Source organism: Epinephelus moara, chromosome 7, assembly GCF_006386435.1.
Source record: "Epinephelus moara isolate mb chromosome 7, YSFRI_EMoa_1.0, whole genome shotgun sequence".
NCBI lineage: Eukaryota > Metazoa > Chordata > Actinopteri > Perciformes > Serranidae > Epinephelus > Epinephelus moara.
The window spans coordinates 9,482,334-9,505,236 of record NC_065512.1 but is presented as its reverse complement, the minus strand read 5'-3'; the positions used below and the strand labels follow the sequence as shown (position 1 = coordinate 9,505,236).

The window sequence follows — 22,903 nt, the reverse complement described above, 5'->3', positions numbered from 1 at the left end:
GTAGCTAGCTAGCTAACCCTACACTTTTCAGGGTTTGATTTTGGTTTTGGAACAGGGAAGAAACGTATATCTTTTTCCAACCTCTCCAGGTAACGAGTATCATTAATACACGACGTGCCCCAGGCACAACATTTAGCTCCAAATCCACAAAACCAGCCTGAAAATGAAGGAAATCTGAAACGACTGCATTAAAGTCAATGGAGCACAGCTGTGGTGTTATCGGACCCTGGTCTTGGTTCACCCACTACATCAGAATGGCTTCAAGGCCCTGTGCTGTTTCTGGGGGGCATTACCAGCCTGCACTGTGCAGTGTTGCTGGTGATCAATTCTGCACAGGCCTGGCTCATCCTGAATGAGCCTATTGTATGATTATCAGTGACATATTATTTGGCGTTTACCGTACTTCCCCACAATTAGAGCAACTAGTGGGGGTAAAGGGGATGTAAACACACTGGCAGGCAACTAAATGAAACATACCTTGAATAAAATGATAGATTTCTCTAAGTTTTAACACTGTTGGAACAATCTTTGGGATAATGTTAGAAAACATAAAGCAAGTCGTTTTAAGACATTTTAATGCAGAAATGTGACATATTATACCCTTAAAACTGTACATTATGTCATCAGGATATGTTGGTAATCATCAGGTCTGCAGATGTCAACAACCCCAGACATCAGTTTGCAGTCATCAGTGATCTCTGTAGGTATTATCTGTTCAGATGCTTCTCTTGGCTATAGAGTGGTGTTTACCCTAATAAAAGCATTCCTGAGGTTGCAATTACCTGTATTCCTTAAATGCCGGCCCCTTAACATCAGAGAGCGTGATCGTTTCCAAAAATAGCAACTTGGAATGAAACCGAAATAGTTTTCCATGTTGCTGTAAACAGGTTGGTATGATAATGATGAATGGAATCCAAGTTTTCAGTCACAACGGCAGCAAATCGCTTCACTGGTGAAACATATTTTCCGCTGGCTTAGCTGATAACTGTGTTGCTCTGTTGAGATTATCAGGCAAATTCATTCACTTCGCTAAAGAGTTTCCAGAGAAATTTATGGTGACACAGATGTGAAAAGGACAGAGAGTGAAAAATAGTGTGAAACTGTTAAGGAGGACGGAAACTGGACAGAAGTTCAAATCCTGGATGAAGGTAAAGATTAACATACAGAGGAATGATGAAGAAATACTAGAAGAACTTCATCAAAATGAGAACTAAATATTTAGCAGAGCTTGTGATGATCAACAGGCTTGCTTATGATGGCTAACTCAACAATTTCAATGTGAATCACATCCCTGAGGATGCTTAATATTAAAAGCCTCCTGGGTGTGTGGAGAATGCATCACTAAGGGACCTTTACTATGAAGCAGCTGCAGGAATGCAACATGGAAGTGTTGAATTGGGCCGTTTTTGCGTTCCAATGCGCCTCGTGTTTCTGCACTCTAGGCGCCTGCTGTTTTTGCTGGAGTGCTCTGAACTCCTCAAGGTAAAAAGACTTCAACTCAGAGCAGAAAAACGTCCCACATCATCTGTTTTCCATCACGTTTTTCCCATCGTCCAATCAGATGATTTGAGAGGCAGGCCTTCTGTGGTGGTCACGACAACAAGTTTACAGTTGGTAAACAATGGAGGTGAAACTGGTGGTAGCGGTTGCTGGATACCCAGAGCTATACGGCCCAACAGCAGGTTGTCAAACTGCCCCCGAGTCATCCTAAAATATGCCTGGACACGGCCATCATGGAGGAGAAGCTCCTGGATCAACTGGTGGTACTCCCCATGATCCACCCTGTAGTTGTAAGTGTAAGGACGTGATGGGGTGGTTGCCTGGCAACAATAAAAAGGTCCAGCAAGCGTTTTTTTTTTTAACTGTGGCATTCAATTATTAAAGAAAAAGGCAGAGCGGTGCACGCTGCGTTCTGCAAACTGCAAACTTTGCTCGATATCCCACAGCCCTAGGGATAACCTCTGCTCATGTAGTGATCTAACATTCAGTACGACTCACCTTCTCAGCATCCTGTTCAAACAGACGGAGCTGGAAGCACTGGTCCAGTTTCAGTTTCCTGACGTGCCACATCTGATGGAGATGTTGCCTCATGGAGTGGAGCTTATCCAGCAGACTGGCAACCTGGCGATAAGCAAGAATTAAGAATTGCTAGATGAAGTCTCTAATGACTGTCTTATCATTTTAGTGTTGACTTCAACTGGTTTGATTGTCTTCTTTAAAATAAGCAAAGAAACATACCATTCATGGTTTGATAGTTAAAATAAAACATCTTAGGTATATTCTGTGATGGAGATGCCAATGAGTCATGCTTCATCAGTTTACATCATCAGTTTACAGCCACTGATGTATTTTCATGGGTTTGGTTGCACTGAAACCACCTCTAAACTTTGTTTTTCTAATCTGAATATAAATGAATAGCTTATATTTACTTTAAAAATCAATGACAGATGTGTTCTGTTTTGCTAAAGAGGTTTTTAAAGCTCATTTTTTAGAATTCATCATATCTATCCTTTGACATTCTGAGGTCTTTGAACTGCACCGGTGGGTCGAGTGAGATCAAGCATGTCAAGTTTCTGTGACATTCCTCTGAATTGTCAATCCTTCACCAGTTGACATTTTTTTTCATATTAAATATAAATGCACATATAAAAATAAAATGCATTTTTCTGTATGTAATGTAGAGTGTATGTGTTCTTTCTCAACTTTTCCTGTGGAGTCCTTCAGCTAACGAGCCAGCATGCAGCAAGTACTTCTAATTAGCTCTAATGAGGGATGCTAAGGAGCTGTGGGCCCTGACCAGCTGACGACAGCATGAGACGATGCGCTGACTTAATCATACATTATGAGACAGTGTGCTTTAAGTGTTGCTGTAACGGTGGAATATGTAGAATTTTGACTGGAGCATCTTCTAGTGAAATCAAAAGGATTCATTTTCATAATTGGTAACAGTGAGTGTTCTGTCCTGTATCGCCTTGGCTCTGTTCATATTGTGTTTGGGATTTGCTGCCATACTTTCTAGTGACAGTAAATCTCCTTAATCCAGCAGGAAAATGAGTATGAATGACTGTCAGTTTCCTCTGTATATCTGACAATAGGCCTGAAAGCATCTGCAGGTGAAGTTTAGAACAGAATTTCTTTCTTTTTTCTTTTTTACAATTTCTTTTTCTTTTTTTTTTACAGGCACTTTTCCCCAACTGGGAAAATTTGATCGTGGATCAAATATGATTTTTCAAGAGATGATATCAAGAGATTATTCAGCTTATCATCAGCCGGCCATATTCCCATCTGGAGTGACTTTACCTTGGGCACTAAACTCTGGAAGTCAGCAGAGCCTGAGATGCAGTTCCTCCCTGAAAAACCATCACTAGATCGGATACACTGCAGCAACCTTTGGCCTTCACGGTCCAACTCTTCCACTGGAGCCTTCAGCACCTACAGGAGCATATGAAAAAAATATTTTAGTGCCTTAACATGATTCAGAGTTGTATGTTATGATGAGAAAACTATGATGTTTGACACAGAGGTCCACCAGCTTCAGGTACACAACGTGATTTTGCCAAGTAGGACATGCTACTGGATCAATAGTCCATATTGTGTTCTAGGACCAACATTGCAATCAACCAATCCCAGCCCTCTGACCTCATCAGTGTGCTGTTCCTGAGCTTGTTTCAAAATTCCTTTGTGCTTCTTCAGAGCTAAGCAAGTTTTCCAAATTGAAGTTAATACAGTCAAACAAAATCCTCAGTAACACTGAACAAAAACCTTTTATGCTACTGCAGGGTTAGCGAGTTAGCCTGCTAACTAGGTTGGCTATGCTAACGAGTAAACTGCCAATAGACTAGAATATCAGTGAGTTAGCTTGCTAACTAGGTTGGCTATACTAACAAGAAACTTTCCAATAGGCTAGAATATTGTGTTTTGATGGTTCTGGATCAACAAACAAATTATCCAGGGTCACCATGGGAGTGATGGTCCTGAATCCACACGATTTTTTGTAATCATGCAAAAAAAATAAGTGAGACAAATGTGTCCATCACAGCACTTTGCAACTGCAAAATTATATTATCCTTACTCTTAATGTTAATGAACGAAATTTTAGACTACTGGTGAGCATACTTGTTAGTGTCCCTCTTGAGTAGCAGTAGGGCAGGAAAAGACGGACACACAATATAGAACAGTCTGTTATATTAGCATAGCCTACCAACTTAGCAAGCTAACTCACTAATATTCTATTCTATTGGCAAGTTTACTCGTTCGCATAGCATACATATCAAGCTAACTCACTAATATTCTATTCTTTCGGCAAGTTTACTCATTAGCATAGCCTACATATCAAGCTAACTCACTAATATTCTATTCTTTCGGCAAGTTTACTCGCTAACCCTAAAACAGCCTTTAAGATTTTTGTTCAGTGTTACTGGGGATTTTGTTTAATTGTATTAACTTCAATTTGAAAAACTAGTTTAGCTCTGAAGAAGCACAAAGAATTTTGAAAGAAGCACTGGAGCAGCAACTTGATGATGTCAGAGGGCTGTGATTTGTTGATTGCAATGTTGGTCCTGGAATGTGATGCGGGATGTTGATCCAGGAGCATGTCCTAATTGGCAAAATCATGTCATGCAGCTTCAGGTTAGGTTCAGCCCAGCTAGTGGAAATGCAACTAATTTTTTATTTCTTTAAATGGATCCAAAGTCTGTATCAGACAGGCCTGACAGCTGTCTCACCTTTTTCTTCAGCTGTGTGTGCTCATCTATCAACCGACGAGATCCCTCCACATCTGCAGGAAACTCCTTCTTGGACTGAAGCTCCTGCAACACACAGTACAATTTTCTCATGGTGGGATAAAAAGGTCTTTTAATCCTTCTAAACCATCCATCCATCCATCCCTCCCTTGATCAAACATTCACTCATCTGCCCATTTATCTGCCCGTCCCCCACCTGCAGGTCTTCAAGTCTGGACAGCAGGTGAACAGCGTTGGACATGAACTCCTCCAGAGAGACCCTCAGCTCCATCCACTCCTCATGGTTGTAGTCCAGAGAGCCTTCAAAGTCATCTGTCAGCTGGGAAGGATCCACCAGTTTGGCCAGACCTTCAACTGACACCATGCTGGTCTGGTACACACAAACAGACATTAAAGAGAAATTACAAAATGCATATTTGTTTTAGCAGTGACAAATTATCAAGGTTTGTGCCATGTGTTCCAGTGACATCATGTTGGTCTGATATACACAGTAACAAAAGTAAATACACATAAATACCATCTGTAGACCACATGGTGAAATCAAGAAAATGGAAAGGCTTGGCACCGCTCAGTGTTTTAATAACTAAACCATGATACTTGATTCTGTTGACTGGAGCATTCATCTTATTTTAATGACTACCAGGCTGCAATTTACAGGCCTTTTAGAGCTGACAATTGATGATGCCATAATAGGGGGTGGGCAATATGGCCCTAAAATATCATGTTATTTGAGGGTATGGTCCTCACTCATTCAAATCTTTGGAGTTTTTCTTGTAGGCTTTCTCCCAGAATGCCCTCTCTGAAAGATATCAATTCATTTTAATCCAATTTAACCAGTTCCACCTGCTAAAATGAACACTTTGCTTAATTTAACCAGTTCCACCTGCTAAATGAACACTTTGCTTAATTTAACCAGTTCCACCTTCTAAAATTAACCATTGGCTAAATTTAACCGGTTCCACCTTCTAAAATGAACCGTTAGCTAAATCTAACCAGTTCCAGCTTCTAAAATGTTCTACTAGCTAAATTTAACCAGTCTGCTAAAGTGAACCATTAGCTAAATTTAACCAGTTTCACCTGCTAAAATTTACCGTTAGCTAAATTTAACAGGTTCCACCTTCTAAAATGAACCGTTAGCTAAATCTAACCAGTTCCAGCTTCTAAAATGTTCTGCTAGCTAAATTTAACCAGTCTGCTAAAGTGAACCATTATGTAAATTTAACCAGTTTCACCTGCTAAAATTTACGGTTAGCCAAATTTTACCAGTGCCACGTGATAAACTAAAGTTAGCTACATTCAACCAGTTCCACCTTCTAAAATGAACCGTTAGCTAAATTTAACCAGTCTGCTAAATTTAACCAGTCTGCTAAAGTGAATCGTTAGTTAAATTTAACCAGTCTGCTAAATTTAACCAGTTTCACCAGCTAAAATTTACCGTTAGATAAATTTTACCTGTTTCACCTGCTAAACTGAAATATTAGCCAAATTTAACCAGTTCCACCTGATAAACTGAACAGTTAGCTAAATTCAACCAGTTCCACCAAATAAAATGAACTGTTAGCTAAATTTACGTTAACCAGTTCCATTACTAAAATGAACCATGAGGTAAATGTAACCAGTTCCACCTACTAAAATGAACTGTTACCTTAACCAGTTTCTTACTCAACTAAAAAAAGAACTATAGCAACCTGCTAAACCAAACCATTACTGAACTATAGAGTTTTATTTTTGAAACTGAACCTTTAACTGAGCTAACTAGATCCAAACAGTATTGCTAACCTGAGGTGTTACTTCACCTAAACAAAACTGTCTATCTGCCAAATTGAAGTCATGGATGTGGGAGGTAGGGAAGCTGAGGGGGCCACAGCGCCCCTAAAATCAAGTGTAAATTTGTTTTTACCCTTCTTTATTTGGAAATATAGGTGTGGTAATAGTGAGATTTTACTTTGTTTTAACTGCAAAAGTAAACCACTAACCTGAACCAAATATTTTTAGCTGCTAAATTGAACTATTGGCTAACCTGGACCAAACAGCATTAGCTCATGTTAGCCGCCTACACACACATGCAAACACGATAACATGTATAAAATCAGAAAATATTTAAATATTTTTTTAAAGATTGTCAGGGAAAAAAGATGTAATGATACTGCACACATAAAGTGCAAACTGGGGCTAACCTTAACCAACCAGATACAACACCAGCAGCAAGCAAACATCAAACATACTGAGATTTCTTTGAAGTTCACAGCCTCCTTCAGCACACAACTCTTTCATAGTGATCTAAGGTAAACGCTACTGCAGTCCAAAACCATGGTATCTGAAGTGAGACTATGTTGGATGAAAAACTCAAAGAAAACGAGGGCTTACCTCAAAGGAGAACTTTGCACTACCGAAGTTCGTCTTCTGTTTCTGCCAGAAGTTGTCCGGTTTGATGATGAGTGCCACACAGATCTCAGCTGGGAAAAACTCCTGCAGCGTCTTCAGCAGAGGCTTGATCAGCTCCCACTTAGAACCACGCATGTCGATGATGACGGTGAAACCACGTTTACATACATCCTCACTGAGAGGAGACACAGATGGGAGAAAGACAATGCAAAGGGTTAGAAGAAATGGTAACTTGAAATCTTAAACAAAGAAGTTAATTAATGTTGCTTCCTTATCAGACTGTTACATAAGACAAATTAAAAGAAACCTTCAGTGAACTAGTCTAGTAGTCTGTACTGAACTACAGGGAACATGAGAGAGGTTACTGAAATTCAATTTTTTATTTATTTTTTCCAAATTTTTCAAAATGTGTCATTTGGTGAGCAAATTCAGAATTATTTCGAGACTAAATACACTGATTCAGGACAGGAGGCATTACATGGGTGCTGATTTACAGTAAAACAACACTAGGGATTTAAACTGTGCATGTATCACTCTGCTTTACAGGTGTTCTGAGATGTTAATTACATTAACTGTTAATTAGCCAACATTAAGGGTTGTCACACCAAACTTGGCACTGCAATGAGGAACATCTTTCCTCAAATAACAGACTTAAATAATGAATTGCTGTGAGGGAAGGACGAAGGGACGCAAAGAAGCCTGAATACTTCCCTGTAAATCTCCAGGTATGCTCACATGACATCAGAAAACGCAATATACTGATTGAGCTGTTAACTGATCAGCATCACACAATGCCACCAAAGCAACTGTCAATACACTCTTATTTCACTGGTCGCAAAGTAAGTAGACACTCGCAGACAAAGCCTACATAATACAGAGTAGCACCTGCGGTAACATTCAGACTTACATGAAGTAGCAAGGTAGTGTGCAAGAAGGATTATGTGTTGCTTTGCAATAGCCCAGTTCCGGTCCAGTTGCAGAAGCCAAATAAATCATTACATAAACAAACAATTCATAACCTGTTGCCGCTTTTGACTGTTAATATATGGAGCTTGTAGAACTGTTGCATAAAAGCGATATCACACTCGAGGCTTTTGTACTGATGTCAGCACGGCTGTGATTATCTTTTACGACTGAATCAAAGCCATGTTGATATACAGTACAACAGCACCCCCTCTCGAGTGATATTGCTTAACTAAGCTTACTAACTGTGTCTCAATTCAGGGGCTGCAGCCTTCAAAGGCGGGATTTGAAGATCGATTTCATCACAGCGGCACGAACAAGGCTGTCCCATTTCGAAGGGTCCATCAAATGCGGCCAAGATATGCAGCCCTGTTTCTTCGAATTTGGAGGATGCAACAGATGAATCCGTCATAGCCCCAACTATCCCAAGATTCATTGAGCACCGGTGACAAAAGGGTTTTAGTGGAATATGGCGTCCCTACACCATTGGCAGCAGCAGCAGAGTTACACTTTTAAATGTACGTTTTTGTGTTTCAATTCACTCAAATAGTTAACAGTGCAAATGTTAAAAACAAACTGCCGTGACGTTAACGTTAGTGATGCTAACTGACATTGCTTGTTAGCTAGTTATCTAACGTTAGCTACTTGGAGCCTCCGCACTATTCACTCCATCTCGACATTACAACTTTTGACTGCAAAGCCTTCTCTTTCAAACTTAAGAGGTTCAGAGTTGACTGATATTTTACGTTAACAAGAAAAAAGTCCAATGACCGTAATAAACGTTTCAGTAGATTACACGACTAACTTGCTTATCTTGCTAACGTTACTTAAGTTGCTTTTATTTGTTGGTATGGCCTTATATTTACAGGGCACATAACAGTGGTATTGATATAATGAGCTCTGCAAAAAAATATAGTGTTTTGCGTAAACTGTAACTATGCCTTTAACACTGGATGCAAAACAAATGTCCCACATTTAGGCCTACATCACCTCATCAAACAAACATCCCACATTATTTACATCACTTCATCAAATTAAACTGAGGAATAATTTTGTTCTCATATGGTACAGATCAGAAATATATTAGTACCCTGACAGCAAGGGAAGCGTTGAAATACAAAATAAATGCATTATGAGGACACCAGAATGCCTTCCAGATGGTGATTCGGCTGTGCTTGTTGCATGTTAATTTATGTATACATGTGGGTTGTATAAAGCATACGCAATATGTAAGTGTTTGTAAATATGTAAACAGATAAATCAGATAAAGGGGAAATTTTAAAAATAGGAGTCTATTACTGCAGTGTTAAGCTGAAGTTCAACAAAGTGTAGTGAAAATAACATTCACTGAACACGCGATAGGAAGACACAGATATTTCCTGTAACCAGGACCCGCTCTGAAACCAGTGCAGAGAGCCAGCTGTGTATACTGGAGTCTAATGGGCTCTAAATTCAGCTGCTGCTGATTGGAGAGTAAAAATATACCGAAATGACTTCACCTCCACACACAACCTCTATTAATATAAATTCAACAAAAGCACATCCATTATAGTCCGCCTCAGGGAAGCACAAACTCCACTTGTCGCCATGGAAACAGCAGCTCAATTAGCAGGAGGAATCAGAGCGGGGCTGATAGGGATCAAACGATACTACAGATTTTGGGCTAGTTTGATTCGATCACGCTGTGGTCTAGCCAGGTAAATGTGTTAACATGCACATGATGTAGAGTAGAGACGAGATTGAAAACACTGTCGCTGTTGTTGCATTCAAGGACACTGACATCTGATAATATAGTCTGGTTACTGAAAAGCCATATCTTGAATATCTTGCAAAAGGACATATTTGGAGAGTCACAGGGAGTGGTCCATGACCGATTATTGATCTTTTTTCTCTAGACCAGCTCATTCCTTGTTACATCCTCAGACTGTGATGAGGAGCAGCAGGAATAAATGGACTTGAAGTGAAGTGTGACAGACTCGCTGCTGTCTGCTGCAAACACTGCAGCTTTCATGCTGATGCAAATCAAATGCGGCTCTCAGTCTGCTGCTGTGATGGAGAAGAAAGGAACATTTGATTCCGCAGTGTGGACAGCTCTGAAGCACTCCACATGCACTTCACCCTGCACCTCTTCCACCTAATAAGCCTAGTTCCCTCAATGTTTTTGTCCTGAATATTAAGGTTGATAAAAAGGTAACAAAGTTGATACTGACAAAAGATAATAACTGTAAACATGAAAAAATCTAATCAAAAAGAAAGAATACACATGCTTGTTTTATGTGTGTGTGTGTTTGCTTGTGTGCACCTGGGAACAGTAGACAGGTAGGTTACCAGCCTCCTCAGGTCTTCCTGTTTTATTCGGTCATGGTTACTCCTGGCAGGAAAAGTCAGGATTGGTCCTCCTCTTTTATCTCGCCCACCTGTTCATGCACACATACAAATAATGAATTTGATGTTTAATGTTGTCACAAACAGAATATAGGTAGTATCTTGAAAAATCCTATTTTTATCAACACATTTCATATAAAAAAAACAAAAACAAGGAATTAAGCCTACTAATAGGTATTGTCTCTATAGCCAAAGCCTATATAGCTTATGGCTCTTGGCCATAGAACTCCACTGGCATTAAGAAACTGGGACATAGCCTATTCCCCCATTACAATGAATGTAGTAGCAGCAGTACCAGTGGTAGTAGTAGGAAAGTAGTGACAGTGGAAATAGTGGTTGCTGTAGCAGTAGAGACAGTAGTAGGCCTAGTTGTAGCAGTTGCAGTAGCATCGTCAGTGGCAGCAGTAGCAAAAGTAGTAGAAATAGTAGCAGCAGTAATAGTAATGGTGGCAGTAGTACTAGCAAGAGCAGCTGTAGTACTAGTAATAGTAGTAGTAGTAGTAGCAATGGTAATAGTAGTGGTAGTAGTACCAGCAGTAATAGCAGCAGTAGTAGCAGTAAAATTAGTAGCAGTAATAGTACCAATAGTGAGAGAATACAAGTACTGGCAGTACCTATATTTACAGTTGTAGAAGTAGTGGCAGTAACAGCAGAAATAATAGCAGTGGTAATATTAGTAGCGGTAGTAGCAGGTAGAGGCAGAGGGAGCAGAAATGATCTCACCCTCTTAACATCACATTATGTTGTGGTGGCACTTATTGTGTTGAAATTACGTGCACCATGGAAACAGTGCCAACAGACAGTCAATTAGGATCTGTTGTTTTGGCGGATACAAGAATTCCCTGGTTCAACATCATCAGACAACATAAGGTGGTTGATGTTGCTACCTAAGAGATAGTATAAAGAGCGAGAAAGTTGCGTTGGTTGACGGTTAGGGTGATAGATGACTCAACGAACACCAGAGAGACTGCTGTTAATGTCTCGTGAAACTACAGGTCAACATGGACTTCTTTTAACGTAGCATACTTACGTTCTTTACATAGTTATATTTCTATTTTAACAGATAACTCAATCTTTTTCTAAACCTAACCAAGTAGTTTTAGTGTCTAAGCCCAACCACACTGCCCTGTACATAACAAATGTAGTTATATTAACCGAAAAGGCAATCTTTTTTTTTTCAAAATAGATCATATGCACGTTATTTTTGTCCTGCACTACAGGACATTTGAATGTACATTCAAATGAAAGATTAAGTACAGATCGCAAAATCAATGACATAACCATTCAAGACCTATAATTACAGGGCAGACACTATTCTACACTGCAACCACTGTCACTCCATTATCACCCAGTAGAGTGTATCAGTGTTAATCTGCACATTACTCTACACTAATAGCCTTAATATCTCTGTATCTGTAACATAACTCCCATCACAGCTACATCAGCCAGTAAACACCCTTTCCAAAGGCTCCGAAAAGCCATCCGAAACACAAACTCTCGCTCTCTCTCTCTGTGATAAATTATGTGTGTAGAGATGTTTTGGTTAGATTAATGTAAGAAACACAAACCGCACTGTTTATAAAACTGCTACTCAGTCGTGGAAAATCGGTTGGCCTGTGTGTGTGTGTGTGTGTGTGTGTGTGTGTGTGTGTGTGTGTGTGTTTGGGTGTGTGATTTGGGAGGGAGCACGCTGCTGTAATCTAAGGAGGAATCTTGATGACAGATTGTTGTTGGCACTGTCTTGAACATGCTCTCTCTCTTCCTGTCTCACTTTCTGTCTCTAGGTCTCGCTCCCATTCTCACTCTGTAATGCAGAGTTACTCTTTCGCTGGTAAACATTACTACAATCAGGGAAGAAACAACCAGTATTACATAACGTGAAAAACAGCGGTAAAATATTTGCCTTCTATCAAACAGAATTGTCGACTCATTAGAGTACAATTCCACCCAAATCAGCGATCTCAAACTCAGTGGAGTGGGCAGATTCAAAGGTCTGGACCCAGGCAACTTCAATGTTGTACCCTAATGCCATCAACTACAAATTACTCCATTTCAATGCTGCAGCATGAGCCTGCAGTGCAATATACAAAGGTATTAATATTTTTCTAGAACCTTATTGGTTGAAAATGTAGTGGACATTAGTGCCTGATTTGAAGAAATTCCCTGAAGACCTTCCTGAGAAATTGTGTTTATGAGAATGGGATGGATGTGAGGTCACAGTGACCTTGACCTTTGATCACAACAATCTAATCGGTTCCTCCTTACGTCCAGGTGGATGCTTTTGCAAAATTTGAGATAATTACCTCAAGGTTTTCCTGAGACACTACATTCACGAGAAAAGGACAGATGGAAAAATGTTTACTATTAACTGCCCTACATTGCAATTATTGTAGGGGTCGTTATGGGTTTCCTCAGTGCCTATAGTGACCAGGGGTCTCATTTGCGTAGGATCCATACTAAAAATGCACGTACGGACAAGACACAAAAATGGTGTGTGCCCAAAAATATTCAACAATTTCTACAATCAGGCTTCCATCTCACCATCTGCATCGCCAATTTCCTGTCTCCAAAATGTTCATAAGCATGGGTCAAAGTTTCTCCCATCAAGTCTGTTTTTATGTAATCTTTCAAGACAGATTCTGCAATTTACATTGGATTTCCAGATTGGTTTATATGGATCACAACTTCTTTATAGAAAGTGGCGTACACCTCTTTCAGGCCTTGTTTTGTGCATACACAATGTTTACAAATGAGAACCCTGGTGAGACCAGAACCTGGACCTGAGCAGGGCCAGGTCAAATTTGCATTCAGTCAAATCACGTCTGGATAGGGTGCTGCACAGCATTCTACCATGCAATAGGACATGCTGTTGCCATGGTCCTTTGGTCTGTGCTTCAATAGATGTAATACCTGAGTTGATCCATGCTGACTTGTTCCCAAGTTTCATTATCATTAACGTAGGGTACTGTTCAGATAAAATTGCATTTCGGTTTTCGTCAGATTTATTTTCAACCATTCTGACTGTAATTGTGTCCCCTTCTGATCAGGTCTCTGATTCTGAAGTAATGTAAGTGTGTTAGATTCAGCAACCTGGTCTCAGAAAAATGTGAAATGACCACGTCCTCTTAACATCACATTACATGGTGGTGGTACTTACTGTATAGAAATCACATGCACCACGGAAACAGTGCCAATGGAAAGTCAATTAGGATCCTTTGTTTTGGTCGACACAAGACTTCCCTGGTTCAACAATGTCAGACAACATGCGGTGGTTAATGTTACAACCCAACAGATAGCGTAAAGATTGAGAAAGTCTGCATTGGGAGACGGTCAGGGTGGTAGATGGCTCAACGAACACCAGACTTTCCCCTGAAAGACTTTTGTTTGTGTCTCCTGTGAAAATATGAGTCTCCTTTAAACTTGCATGCTTTACATAGTCACATCACAATTTTAATGGAGAACTAAATCCTTTTCTAAACCTAACCTAGTAGTTTTAGTACCTAAGCCCAGCCATGCTGCCCTGTACGTAACCAACAGTTATTCTGACCGAAAACATCTTTTTTTAAACCTCACCAAGTAGTTTTGGTGCCTAAACCCAACTGTGCTGCCTCTACAAAATTTCAACACAATACGTGCCACCACCACGTAATGTTGTGTTCAGAAGCCGTGGTCATTTCACATTTGCCATGAGATCATGTTGGGCTTCAGGGAGGTTTTTCCCTGGGTCTGTTTTAGATCCAGTCTGATATGTTGGACTCATGAAGGCCTCAACAGCAGAGCTGAGAATACAAATAAAGTGATGGAAGTTTGGAAACAAAAGCACAAAAACACTGGAGCATATGTTCATTGGTACTTTTATATTTTTAGCACTCTGTGCTTGGATTGTTCACAGTTCACAGCTGCTGTTTAAGTGGAAGAAAATGTAGATTTTCTAAATTTTGGGGGAATAATATTTTTCCAAGGTCATGTGATGTTACATCTTGTTTGTTCAGAATTAAAATACATCACATCACTGAGTGTTTGTGAGTGTGATGGCCTGTGGAGTGGAACAGCTCATGTGTCTGCTTTCTCTGCTTGTTTTGGCACACAGTGAGCTGCAGCGCCTGCCAGAGGGGAGAAGTTCACATAAGTCACGTCCAGGGTGTGAAGGGCCTGTGACGATCTTCCCTGCCCGCTTCCTGTCTCAGGAGGTGTGTAAGTCGGGGTGCTAACCAATGATCTTTTCTGCAGTCCTGAAGGCTTCCATGCCTGACACAGTCCTGTTTAGTATGAGTGGGATCACTGAGGGGGGGGCTCCTCCTGGAGTCCACTGTTACATCCATGAGAGTGTTTGGCTACAAGTTGTTGTGACTACACTTGAGGCCCAGCTGTATAACTTCCCGTCTGTAGGCATACTTGTCACTGTCTTGGATAAGACCGTGGACCTTGAGGAGTTTGACAGAGCAGGTCCACAGACCAACAGGAGGAATACTGACAGGTTAACAAACCTGGGGTTGTATTCACAAAACATCCAAAGGCTAAAAGAAGCACCAAGCTGGTTGAGTTATGAGAAACTCCTAAAAATAAAGGCTGTGTCATTTCTAACTTTGAGTGTCCTAAGATTTTGAAGAGTAATTCACAAGGCCTTTGGCTCTCAGGGTGCTTTCAGACCTAGAGTTGTTTTGCTTTGGTCTGAATCAGGGACTCATTTGTTACAAAGTTGTATAATTGCCTAGAGTTGGTTCATGTTCTCACGGCAGCGTTTACAAGCGGACCAGATCAAATGCCTTGTGTGAGAAAGCTGCTCTTGATTGGTCAGAATTTCCATGTGGGAAAAGTCCAGGAAGTAAAACGTTGAAGAAGAGTACACTTGCAAGATAAATGTGACACTTTCTAATGTCACAATGGAGGGACAACTACGCAGGTTGATTTTAGCGCTGCTCATCGTGCACTATATTGCTGTCATTGTTCATTTTAGTCAAACCATACAGTTTGAAAACGAGGCGCGGCTCCAACTAGAAAACAATGCTTCGATGCACTGGATGCAGTATAGGAGGGGGCACACATTAATAATCCTCTAGGACGGTAACATGCTCATGCTTCAAGAAGGTCGCAGTCCGGTTGTTTTGGTGCGTACCTGAGTGTAATTGCTGTGTTCACACCTGCCCAAATGAACCACACTTAGGGGCAAACAAACTTGAACACCCTAAAAGAAGGTTATACGTTTGAGAGAGGTTAGAGGACTCCTAAGTACCTGAGAACAGTCAGCTGCTGTAGGTAATGTGCCTTGTCAGTCAGTGTTTTTCTAAATAATATAACAATGACGTTAACAGCACATGTAAAAGTAGTCACAACTGCACTATTGTATCTGTAACTCAAAATCTGTATTTAGTGGTAATGAATATCTTAGCCATCAGTATGAATTATTAGTCAAACCCAAATGTAATGTATCACTGTAATGTAATGTTGAACAAATGAAGCTGGTTTCATGGCTACAGCTGAATTTCCAGACAAAATTGGTTGTATGCAGTCTGAAAACATTGGCATTACAAAACGTTAGTCTGCTACGTAAGCAGGAAAGGAGGCAAAAAGGGTCTAAATCGTAACGCACAAGTTGAAGGAGCTGATGGACGTACGTATGATTACATGTGACAAACACACTGATTGATTGATGTAGAACTACCCTATTGTCTACTGGCACAATGTAGGGGGGTCGCAGGTTCAAGTCCCAATACAGACCAAATATGGAGCGTGGACTGGTAGCTGGAGAAGTGCCAGTTTTCATCCTGGGCACTGCCGAGGTGCCCTTGAGCAATGCACTGAACCCCGAACTGCTTGAGGCGCCAGTCCAAGGAAGCCCCCTCACTCTGACATGTCTCCTTTTTATACATGTATAGGTCCTGTTTGTACATTTGTGTGTATTTCAGGCCTGTGTGTATATGACTGTGTAACAGACTGGAAAAATTTAATTTCCCCTCTGGGATTAATAAAGTATATCTTCTTCTTCTTTTTATTACTGTACAAAGCTAACAGTGAAAAGTGTCTGTTTACTTCCTGTTAACTCTACAGTAACGTTACCTTTGCCTCAAACCTTTGGGATCACAGTGCTTTGTTGTAGTGTTTCAACCATTTTGATATTCATCATGGGGTCTTAGATAACCATTAGCTAATTACACAGTGTAGCACCAATGCTAGAGCCATAATTCCTGAGCTCTGCTAACGCTATGTTGCTATGGGTGTTTTTCACACTTAGAGCCTGGAAGAGCTGCCAAAAATATTAAGTGACCGACATAGTTCTCTCAGTTCTTCACTAAAAGCTGCTCTCAGCAGTTTTGTGAAGAGCTCTTGGGAGGAAATTCCAAGTTAGGAACATTTAACACAACTGAGGAGGACACCTTTTGATAAGATCCTTTGTGAACGCAGCCCCTGGAGCTCTGCCCCACTTTCTGATGCACTTTGATAAACAGCAGGTTTGTATGACCTCAGCGACTTGGACGTGATCTCAAACAATTCTAGGATACAGTATACGGCCTCGGATTCCTGTCTCGGACTGAGGGCTTGGTGATTTAACGACAACAGTGGGTGACACTCACCTGACACAAAGGCAACTTTCTCCTTCAGCACAGGAAGAACATCAGACGCCTTGATGCCTTCAGTCCTCAGTGACCCTGGGGAGACACACAGAGAGAAACAGTCAGTCGGTGGAGCTTTTAGTATTAATCCCATTATCAGATCAACATTCCTGTGAGAAAGAACACACCCACACACTTCAAGCTTTTACAGTTTTCTGTGTGTGTGCTCTGATTCTTTTGTCTTTAACATACTGCTAACAGTCTCCTTGGCACTGAAAGCGTTTTACACCGTTCAGTGGAAGTATTAGCAGTAGACGCTGTAATGGAAGTATTTTTCTATTCACTCAACAGAATTCATCTTCATTCTTTCATCCTTTTTAATGTCTTCATATCTTTATGATTTCATTCCCCTGCTCTTGTTCTCTTTCCTTCCCCCTCTGTTCATCTGGACATCCGTCTGTCATGTTATGAAATCTTTCTCTACCCCCTCACCTCTCTATCTCTCTTTCTCTCAGTGGAAAACAAGCCCAAATGTCCATGTCCTGCTGTGTGTGTGTGCATGTGATACACTGTCCTGGCTACAAACACACACCGCACACACACCGCACACACACACACATTCCAAGAACATTCCATGGCGAGATTGCTAAGTCGGCAAAATGTATCTGAGGACACAGAGAGAGGGAGAGAAAAGTCAATTCCATATTTTAAAGCGCTGACATCAACACAAACCTGTTTTATATTCATGATATATCAAAAAAGGACACAAACAAGAGGCTGAAGGGGGCATTTGCAGTTTGGAAACACGTACGAGAATTTACGTTTTAACCTGTATTTTTATTGACAAATTTCAAATCCAGCCTGGGTGATCTGATCCCAAGTGAACCGCATTTAACCAAAATGTGACTGACGCACTGGGATCACATCGCTCAGCCACATTCAGAGGTCGTTCTTGACACACGTGACCAAGCAGAGCTGTCCACAATTTAGTGACGAGGCGATTAGTCACAATCACTGATGTCGTTCAAGGTTAATGATCTAATTGATCAGTTTTATGTCGGCTCACGTAACGGAGTGCCAACAGTTTACAGAAATAGTATTGATTTAAACCTGATGGAGCAGTTTAACCTACACTACAGACAGATCCAGGCGCAGGTGGCTCTACTGTATTTAAAGGAATATACCACTGTTTTTGCTTAGTTTGGTTAAGTTTAGTTTATTTGCACATACATGTAGGAAATACAGGAAATAGAAATTAAAAGTTTAAACATTGTGCACGAGAGGTTAGAAGCTGAAAATGGCTTATGAAGATATCTCCCCTATTAATAACAACAATCATACAAAAAAGGAAAAGGATAAAAACTGTTAAAGATGTACAATTTAGAAGGTTGTTCCAAAGTCCAGCTACTTAATCACAAATGTTTTGCACATTTATGCTACATATTGTAGCCAAAAATAATGTCAACGTGGTTTTTAAATGTATTTCAACAGCAGCTGGCGGATTGCTGTCGTTACACCCTGGTGACATTTGCAGGTACCTTTACATGCTGTTTAATGTGCTGCAGCTAATTAGCTATCGAGACGGCAAACAGATGCCAAGTGTGAACTGGATATTAACCTGGAATGGGCCCAACTAGTCCTACACACACTCTGGATAGATTTGAGATAGCTAATGATGCGCGTAATCGCCACAGGGCATCGGGGGACACATTTCCACCAATGTATGACGGAGGGCAACTAGACCCCCCTCCAACAGTGGTCATTCATCGACACAGTTTCAAGCTCATACTCCTCTGTGTTTAATTACACTCTAACAGGGGAAGGCAGCATTTATTGTGCCAAGCTATTGGGGTACCACAAAAGAAACAAAAGAAGGAGATACTCCACACGTGTGTGTGTATATGTGTGAGAGACAACAGAGCAGAGGCAAAAGACGCAGATATAAAGTGGACTGATGAGATGCAAGATCAAAGTGAGCCCCAAGACACTGCATTGGGGCGTTTTATTATTAGGCACAACTCATTCAAGGACGATTGCCCCCCTCCACTCCCCTGTCAGTCAGCTTTCACATTAGTCATGTTGTTCCATACCTCAGTATACTTTCTCATCATCCACGTGACATTTTTCATGTGCTAAAGTTTAGAAAAGGATGCCTAAGATGAGACCTCTGTTCTGGGCAGCAGGGTAACTACTAGAGCTCTGACTCAAGGTCAAAGGCGGCAGCAAAGTTGGATCTCGGTCTGTTCACAGTGGGCTGCACTGACATCTCGTTTACAGGCATCAGTATTAAAACCTGACTGTTTCGTAAGCAGTTAAAACTCCTTGTGGTCATGTTACATAGCAGTTTGCTTCTGTGTTTTGGTACAGCTGGTGTTCACACCTGATGCATATTGTACGGGAACCTTTTCAGGCCGTAGTGTTTAGGGCTGGCCCTCACTAAGTATTTTCCTAGTAGACCAATAGTCACCATTTAGGTCCATTAGTCAACTAGTCGCCTGCATGTTTACGATATTAATGTAATTATTAAATGATATATTTTGGTGGTTTGAGTTGAAGGTGTGAGAAAGAATAGTATCAGTAACATTGTTAACACTGTGCTACATTACAGAGAAATACAAAACCGTACTAATGAACCTTCATTAATATAGGCCTATATTTTATCTACAAGTGCACGTCACACACTGAGCGAGCCGCCTGTTAATGACGCTGTGGGCTAATTGGCATGTAGCTTCCATGTTTCAGATGATACGTCATATTTGTAGTGGACCAATGAAGATGAGTTTACATATCACCTTGGGTTCGTCCTTCACCTTCTCAAAATGATCCCACACTTTGGATTTCCTGCCCGACATGTTATTAACTAGCGTGTGGAATAACCGCAGGTACCAGCCCTGGAAATTAACCTGACTCCTGTCTGACTGCTGAGCGTGGACACTTCCTGTGTCTGTCCTTTCAAATTAAATTCCCACATGGTTCAGTCAAATAGGTTTTGATTTATTTTGACAAGGCGCAGCTCCTAATACAGTTCCACATTTGTTTGTTTGTTTTTCTGCGACTATGCAACCAATGAAGTCTTGCCAACTCATGACCTTTCTGGTCGACTAGCGTTTGGTCGACTATTAGGGGGCAGCCCTAGTAGTGTTCACACTAATCAAATGAACCGGACTCTGGGGTCCAGTGTACTCGTATTCGGGCATGGGTCCCTGATGAGAAAGCCAGCTTACTTGAACAACACTTGCATAACAATATTGTTGGCAGCACATTGTGTTGTATTGAAATTCATTATCTTAGTCTGTCCGGGGCGAGAAAAAAAAAAAAGACTGTAGCCCATGGCGAGCAGCCAACCTCCAAACCACTAGCTGTTGTCCTGAGGTGCCTGTCTCTCTTGGGTTACTTGCTTCACTCAAACTAACATTGGTGATCGATAGCCAGGATCATTAAGGTGGTTATAACCTGTCTCTGTTAACACTGAGGTTTCCAGCTACAAGCGACAGAGGCCAGTTAACCGCTGCGATACAAGCCTCAAAATCAGGAACATGAATGAAGTATTGAGCTGAGATAAAACAAGTGATAGAACTAAATGGAGCTGCTTTGAACTGAGCAAGATATCAGTATGTTGTTGGTTACCCAGAGTGTGCGCTGTCTGTGCACATTTGGATACAAATAGGTACAGACGCACCGTCATCTCTCACACCAGTAGAGCTTTATTTGAGTGTAGTGATGGTTATTTATTACCTGATATTACATATACTACATCTTAAGCCTGCAGACACAAGCACTGTACCTACAGTCAGCTCCCCTTTCAGACTCTATTTAGACACACTATTTAGCCAGTGTCTGTTCACTTGACTGATATTGTTAATTAATGGATCTACAAAACCACAAAAAGCTGTCTCAGCTAACATGTGGTTTCTTCTAACAGACAATTTCACAACGTTCCTCTGTGATGCAGACGCTGGCTGGACACCGGAGCTGAAGCCCGCCCACAACAGATGAGTCTGTATTTATGTCTTTATATTAAAATTGAAATGATTTGCATAGAAAAACAGTTTGTGTTCCAGGAAATGAAGGAAAGAACAGAGAGAAGAGCGCACTGCCAACATCAACAGCCTTTTCTCTTACAGCGTAATACACACAGCAGAGGAAGTGTGTGTCTGTGTGTGTGTGTGTGTGGATGGTCCGGTGAGTGAGTGAGACTCATTTGTCCATTACTGTTGAGAGGAAACAGCTTTTGTCATTTCAACACACACAGGAAGTTGTCAGTCTTGTCTCTGGACACACACACACGCACACACCCTTTCTACTTTCGTATGACAGGAAAGTAATGGTGAGTCAGAGTTGGGCTTGGCTGTGATTCTGCGGTGTTCTCTGCTCACCAAAGGAGGTTTTGTTCCTGCATGGAACCATAAAGTCTTAGGAGCCGTACACATGCCGCATTATTTGCACCCTCAAATTCATTGAGACATGTGCTTCTTTTTCCCACGGAAAATATTTTTGGCCTAGTACACACTTATAAACAGTGCCTGGAAGATCAGCTTTCTAGTAAGGAGGCTACGATACGATGCTGGTTATGATCGTTTGAGAGTAGCGCCCAGTGCCCAACCTTGACTTTTCCAGGCGGTTAAAGACATAGCATGTGTACGCCCCCTTACAGAACTCCTCTGAGGTAATCATGATATAACTGTGAAGATGATAGTGTTCAGTTTTTGTTTAGGGGCTTTCACATCATGGACCCGTGCCTGGATCCGAGTACATTTGACTCCAAAGTCTAGTAATACAGTATCCAGGCACAGTCCGCTGATCCATGCCCGAGTCCACTGGGGAAGGTGGTTTTCAGTATGGTCCATGTGCACTCTGATACAGTAAGCATCAGGCGTGAACACCAGCTGTACTAAAACACAGAAGTGGGCTGCTAATTAAGGTAACTACAGGGAGTTTTAATCAGTTATGAAACAGTCTCAGTTGCTTCTATATCAGGCAGCAGTGTCAAGGAGGCTTCGAATTCTACCGAGGACTGAATCCTTCCTTCAGAGAATTCTCAAGGATGTGTGCATGTATCCTCAGCGGGCATGACAGACCCAAAATTCTTTGTGCAGGATTTGCCAGAATTGAAGGCTGGGCCTCTTCTGTGACGCACACCTCAGCACTCGCTGGCCTCTTCCAGTGTGTGTTCAGTCTTTGTAGTACCTGATTAGGAAGGTCCTATCCTTCCAAGGAAGCATCCTTGACTTTGAGAAGCACCATCTAGCACAACAAAAATGTCACCTAGATGATGACGCAAGTGTACTCTGATATGGAATGACACAACTAATATAAAAGCTGGGTGGGGGCGCCCAGTAGCTCATCTGGTAGAGCAGGTGCACCGTGTAGGCTATGTCCTTGCCACAGCGGCAGCAGGTTTGATTCCAACCAACAGCCCTTTGCTAGACGCCATCCCCTTTTTCTCTCCCTCTTTCACAATAAATCTGTCCTATCAAATTAAGGCAAGAAATATTAAAAATAAATAAATAATTGCTGGGTGGGGGCAGCAATCGTACTCGGGCATGATACAAATCAAGCGTACCTAATGTGAAAATGCCGTGTGCTGAATCCACTTTATCATAATTTGGGAGGCTGTAGATTGTGGTGCTGTTTTCTACTGCATTACAGCGAGAACTGTTTCATATATTTTGTCCACTCCTCTACATTAAAGAAGGCAGACTTTCTATCAAATTAATTCTATGTTTATTAGGAAAAAATAAATGTGGAGGTATTAACATCACAATGAAAATACTTTTGTTTCAATACAGGTATTCTAATTATCCAGATGTATCATACCTCCATAGTTAATAATTCTCCACGGCTCTCTGTCTCCTTAACGGTTTCTCACCAGGATAT

General features: G+C 41.1%; 1 protein-coding gene across 3 annotated transcripts in view; it reads right to left on the bottom strand.

Annotated features, from left to right (window-relative positions):
* The window catches only part of kalrna (kalirin RhoGEF kinase a), a 218,621-nt gene that overhangs the window by 142,313 nt on the left and 53,405 nt on the right, over positions 1 to 22,903 (bottom strand). For all 3 annotated transcript variants that reach the window (XM_050048623.1, XM_050048624.1, XM_050048625.1), the window contains exons 2-8: positions 17,048 to 17,122; positions 10,393 to 10,507; positions 7,110 to 7,302; positions 4,939 to 5,112; positions 4,725 to 4,808; positions 3,301 to 3,432; positions 1,999 to 2,121 (exon numbers count right to left, since the gene is read on the bottom strand). In XM_050048623.1, the coding sequence (XP_049904580.1) occupies positions 1,999 to 2,121; positions 3,301 to 3,432; positions 4,725 to 4,808; positions 4,939 to 5,112; positions 7,110 to 7,302; positions 10,393 to 10,507; positions 17,048 to 17,122 (896 nt within the window). The remainder of the gene's footprint in view (positions 1 to 1,998; positions 2,122 to 3,300; positions 3,433 to 4,724; positions 4,809 to 4,938; positions 5,113 to 7,109; positions 7,303 to 10,392; positions 10,508 to 17,047; positions 17,123 to 22,903) is intronic.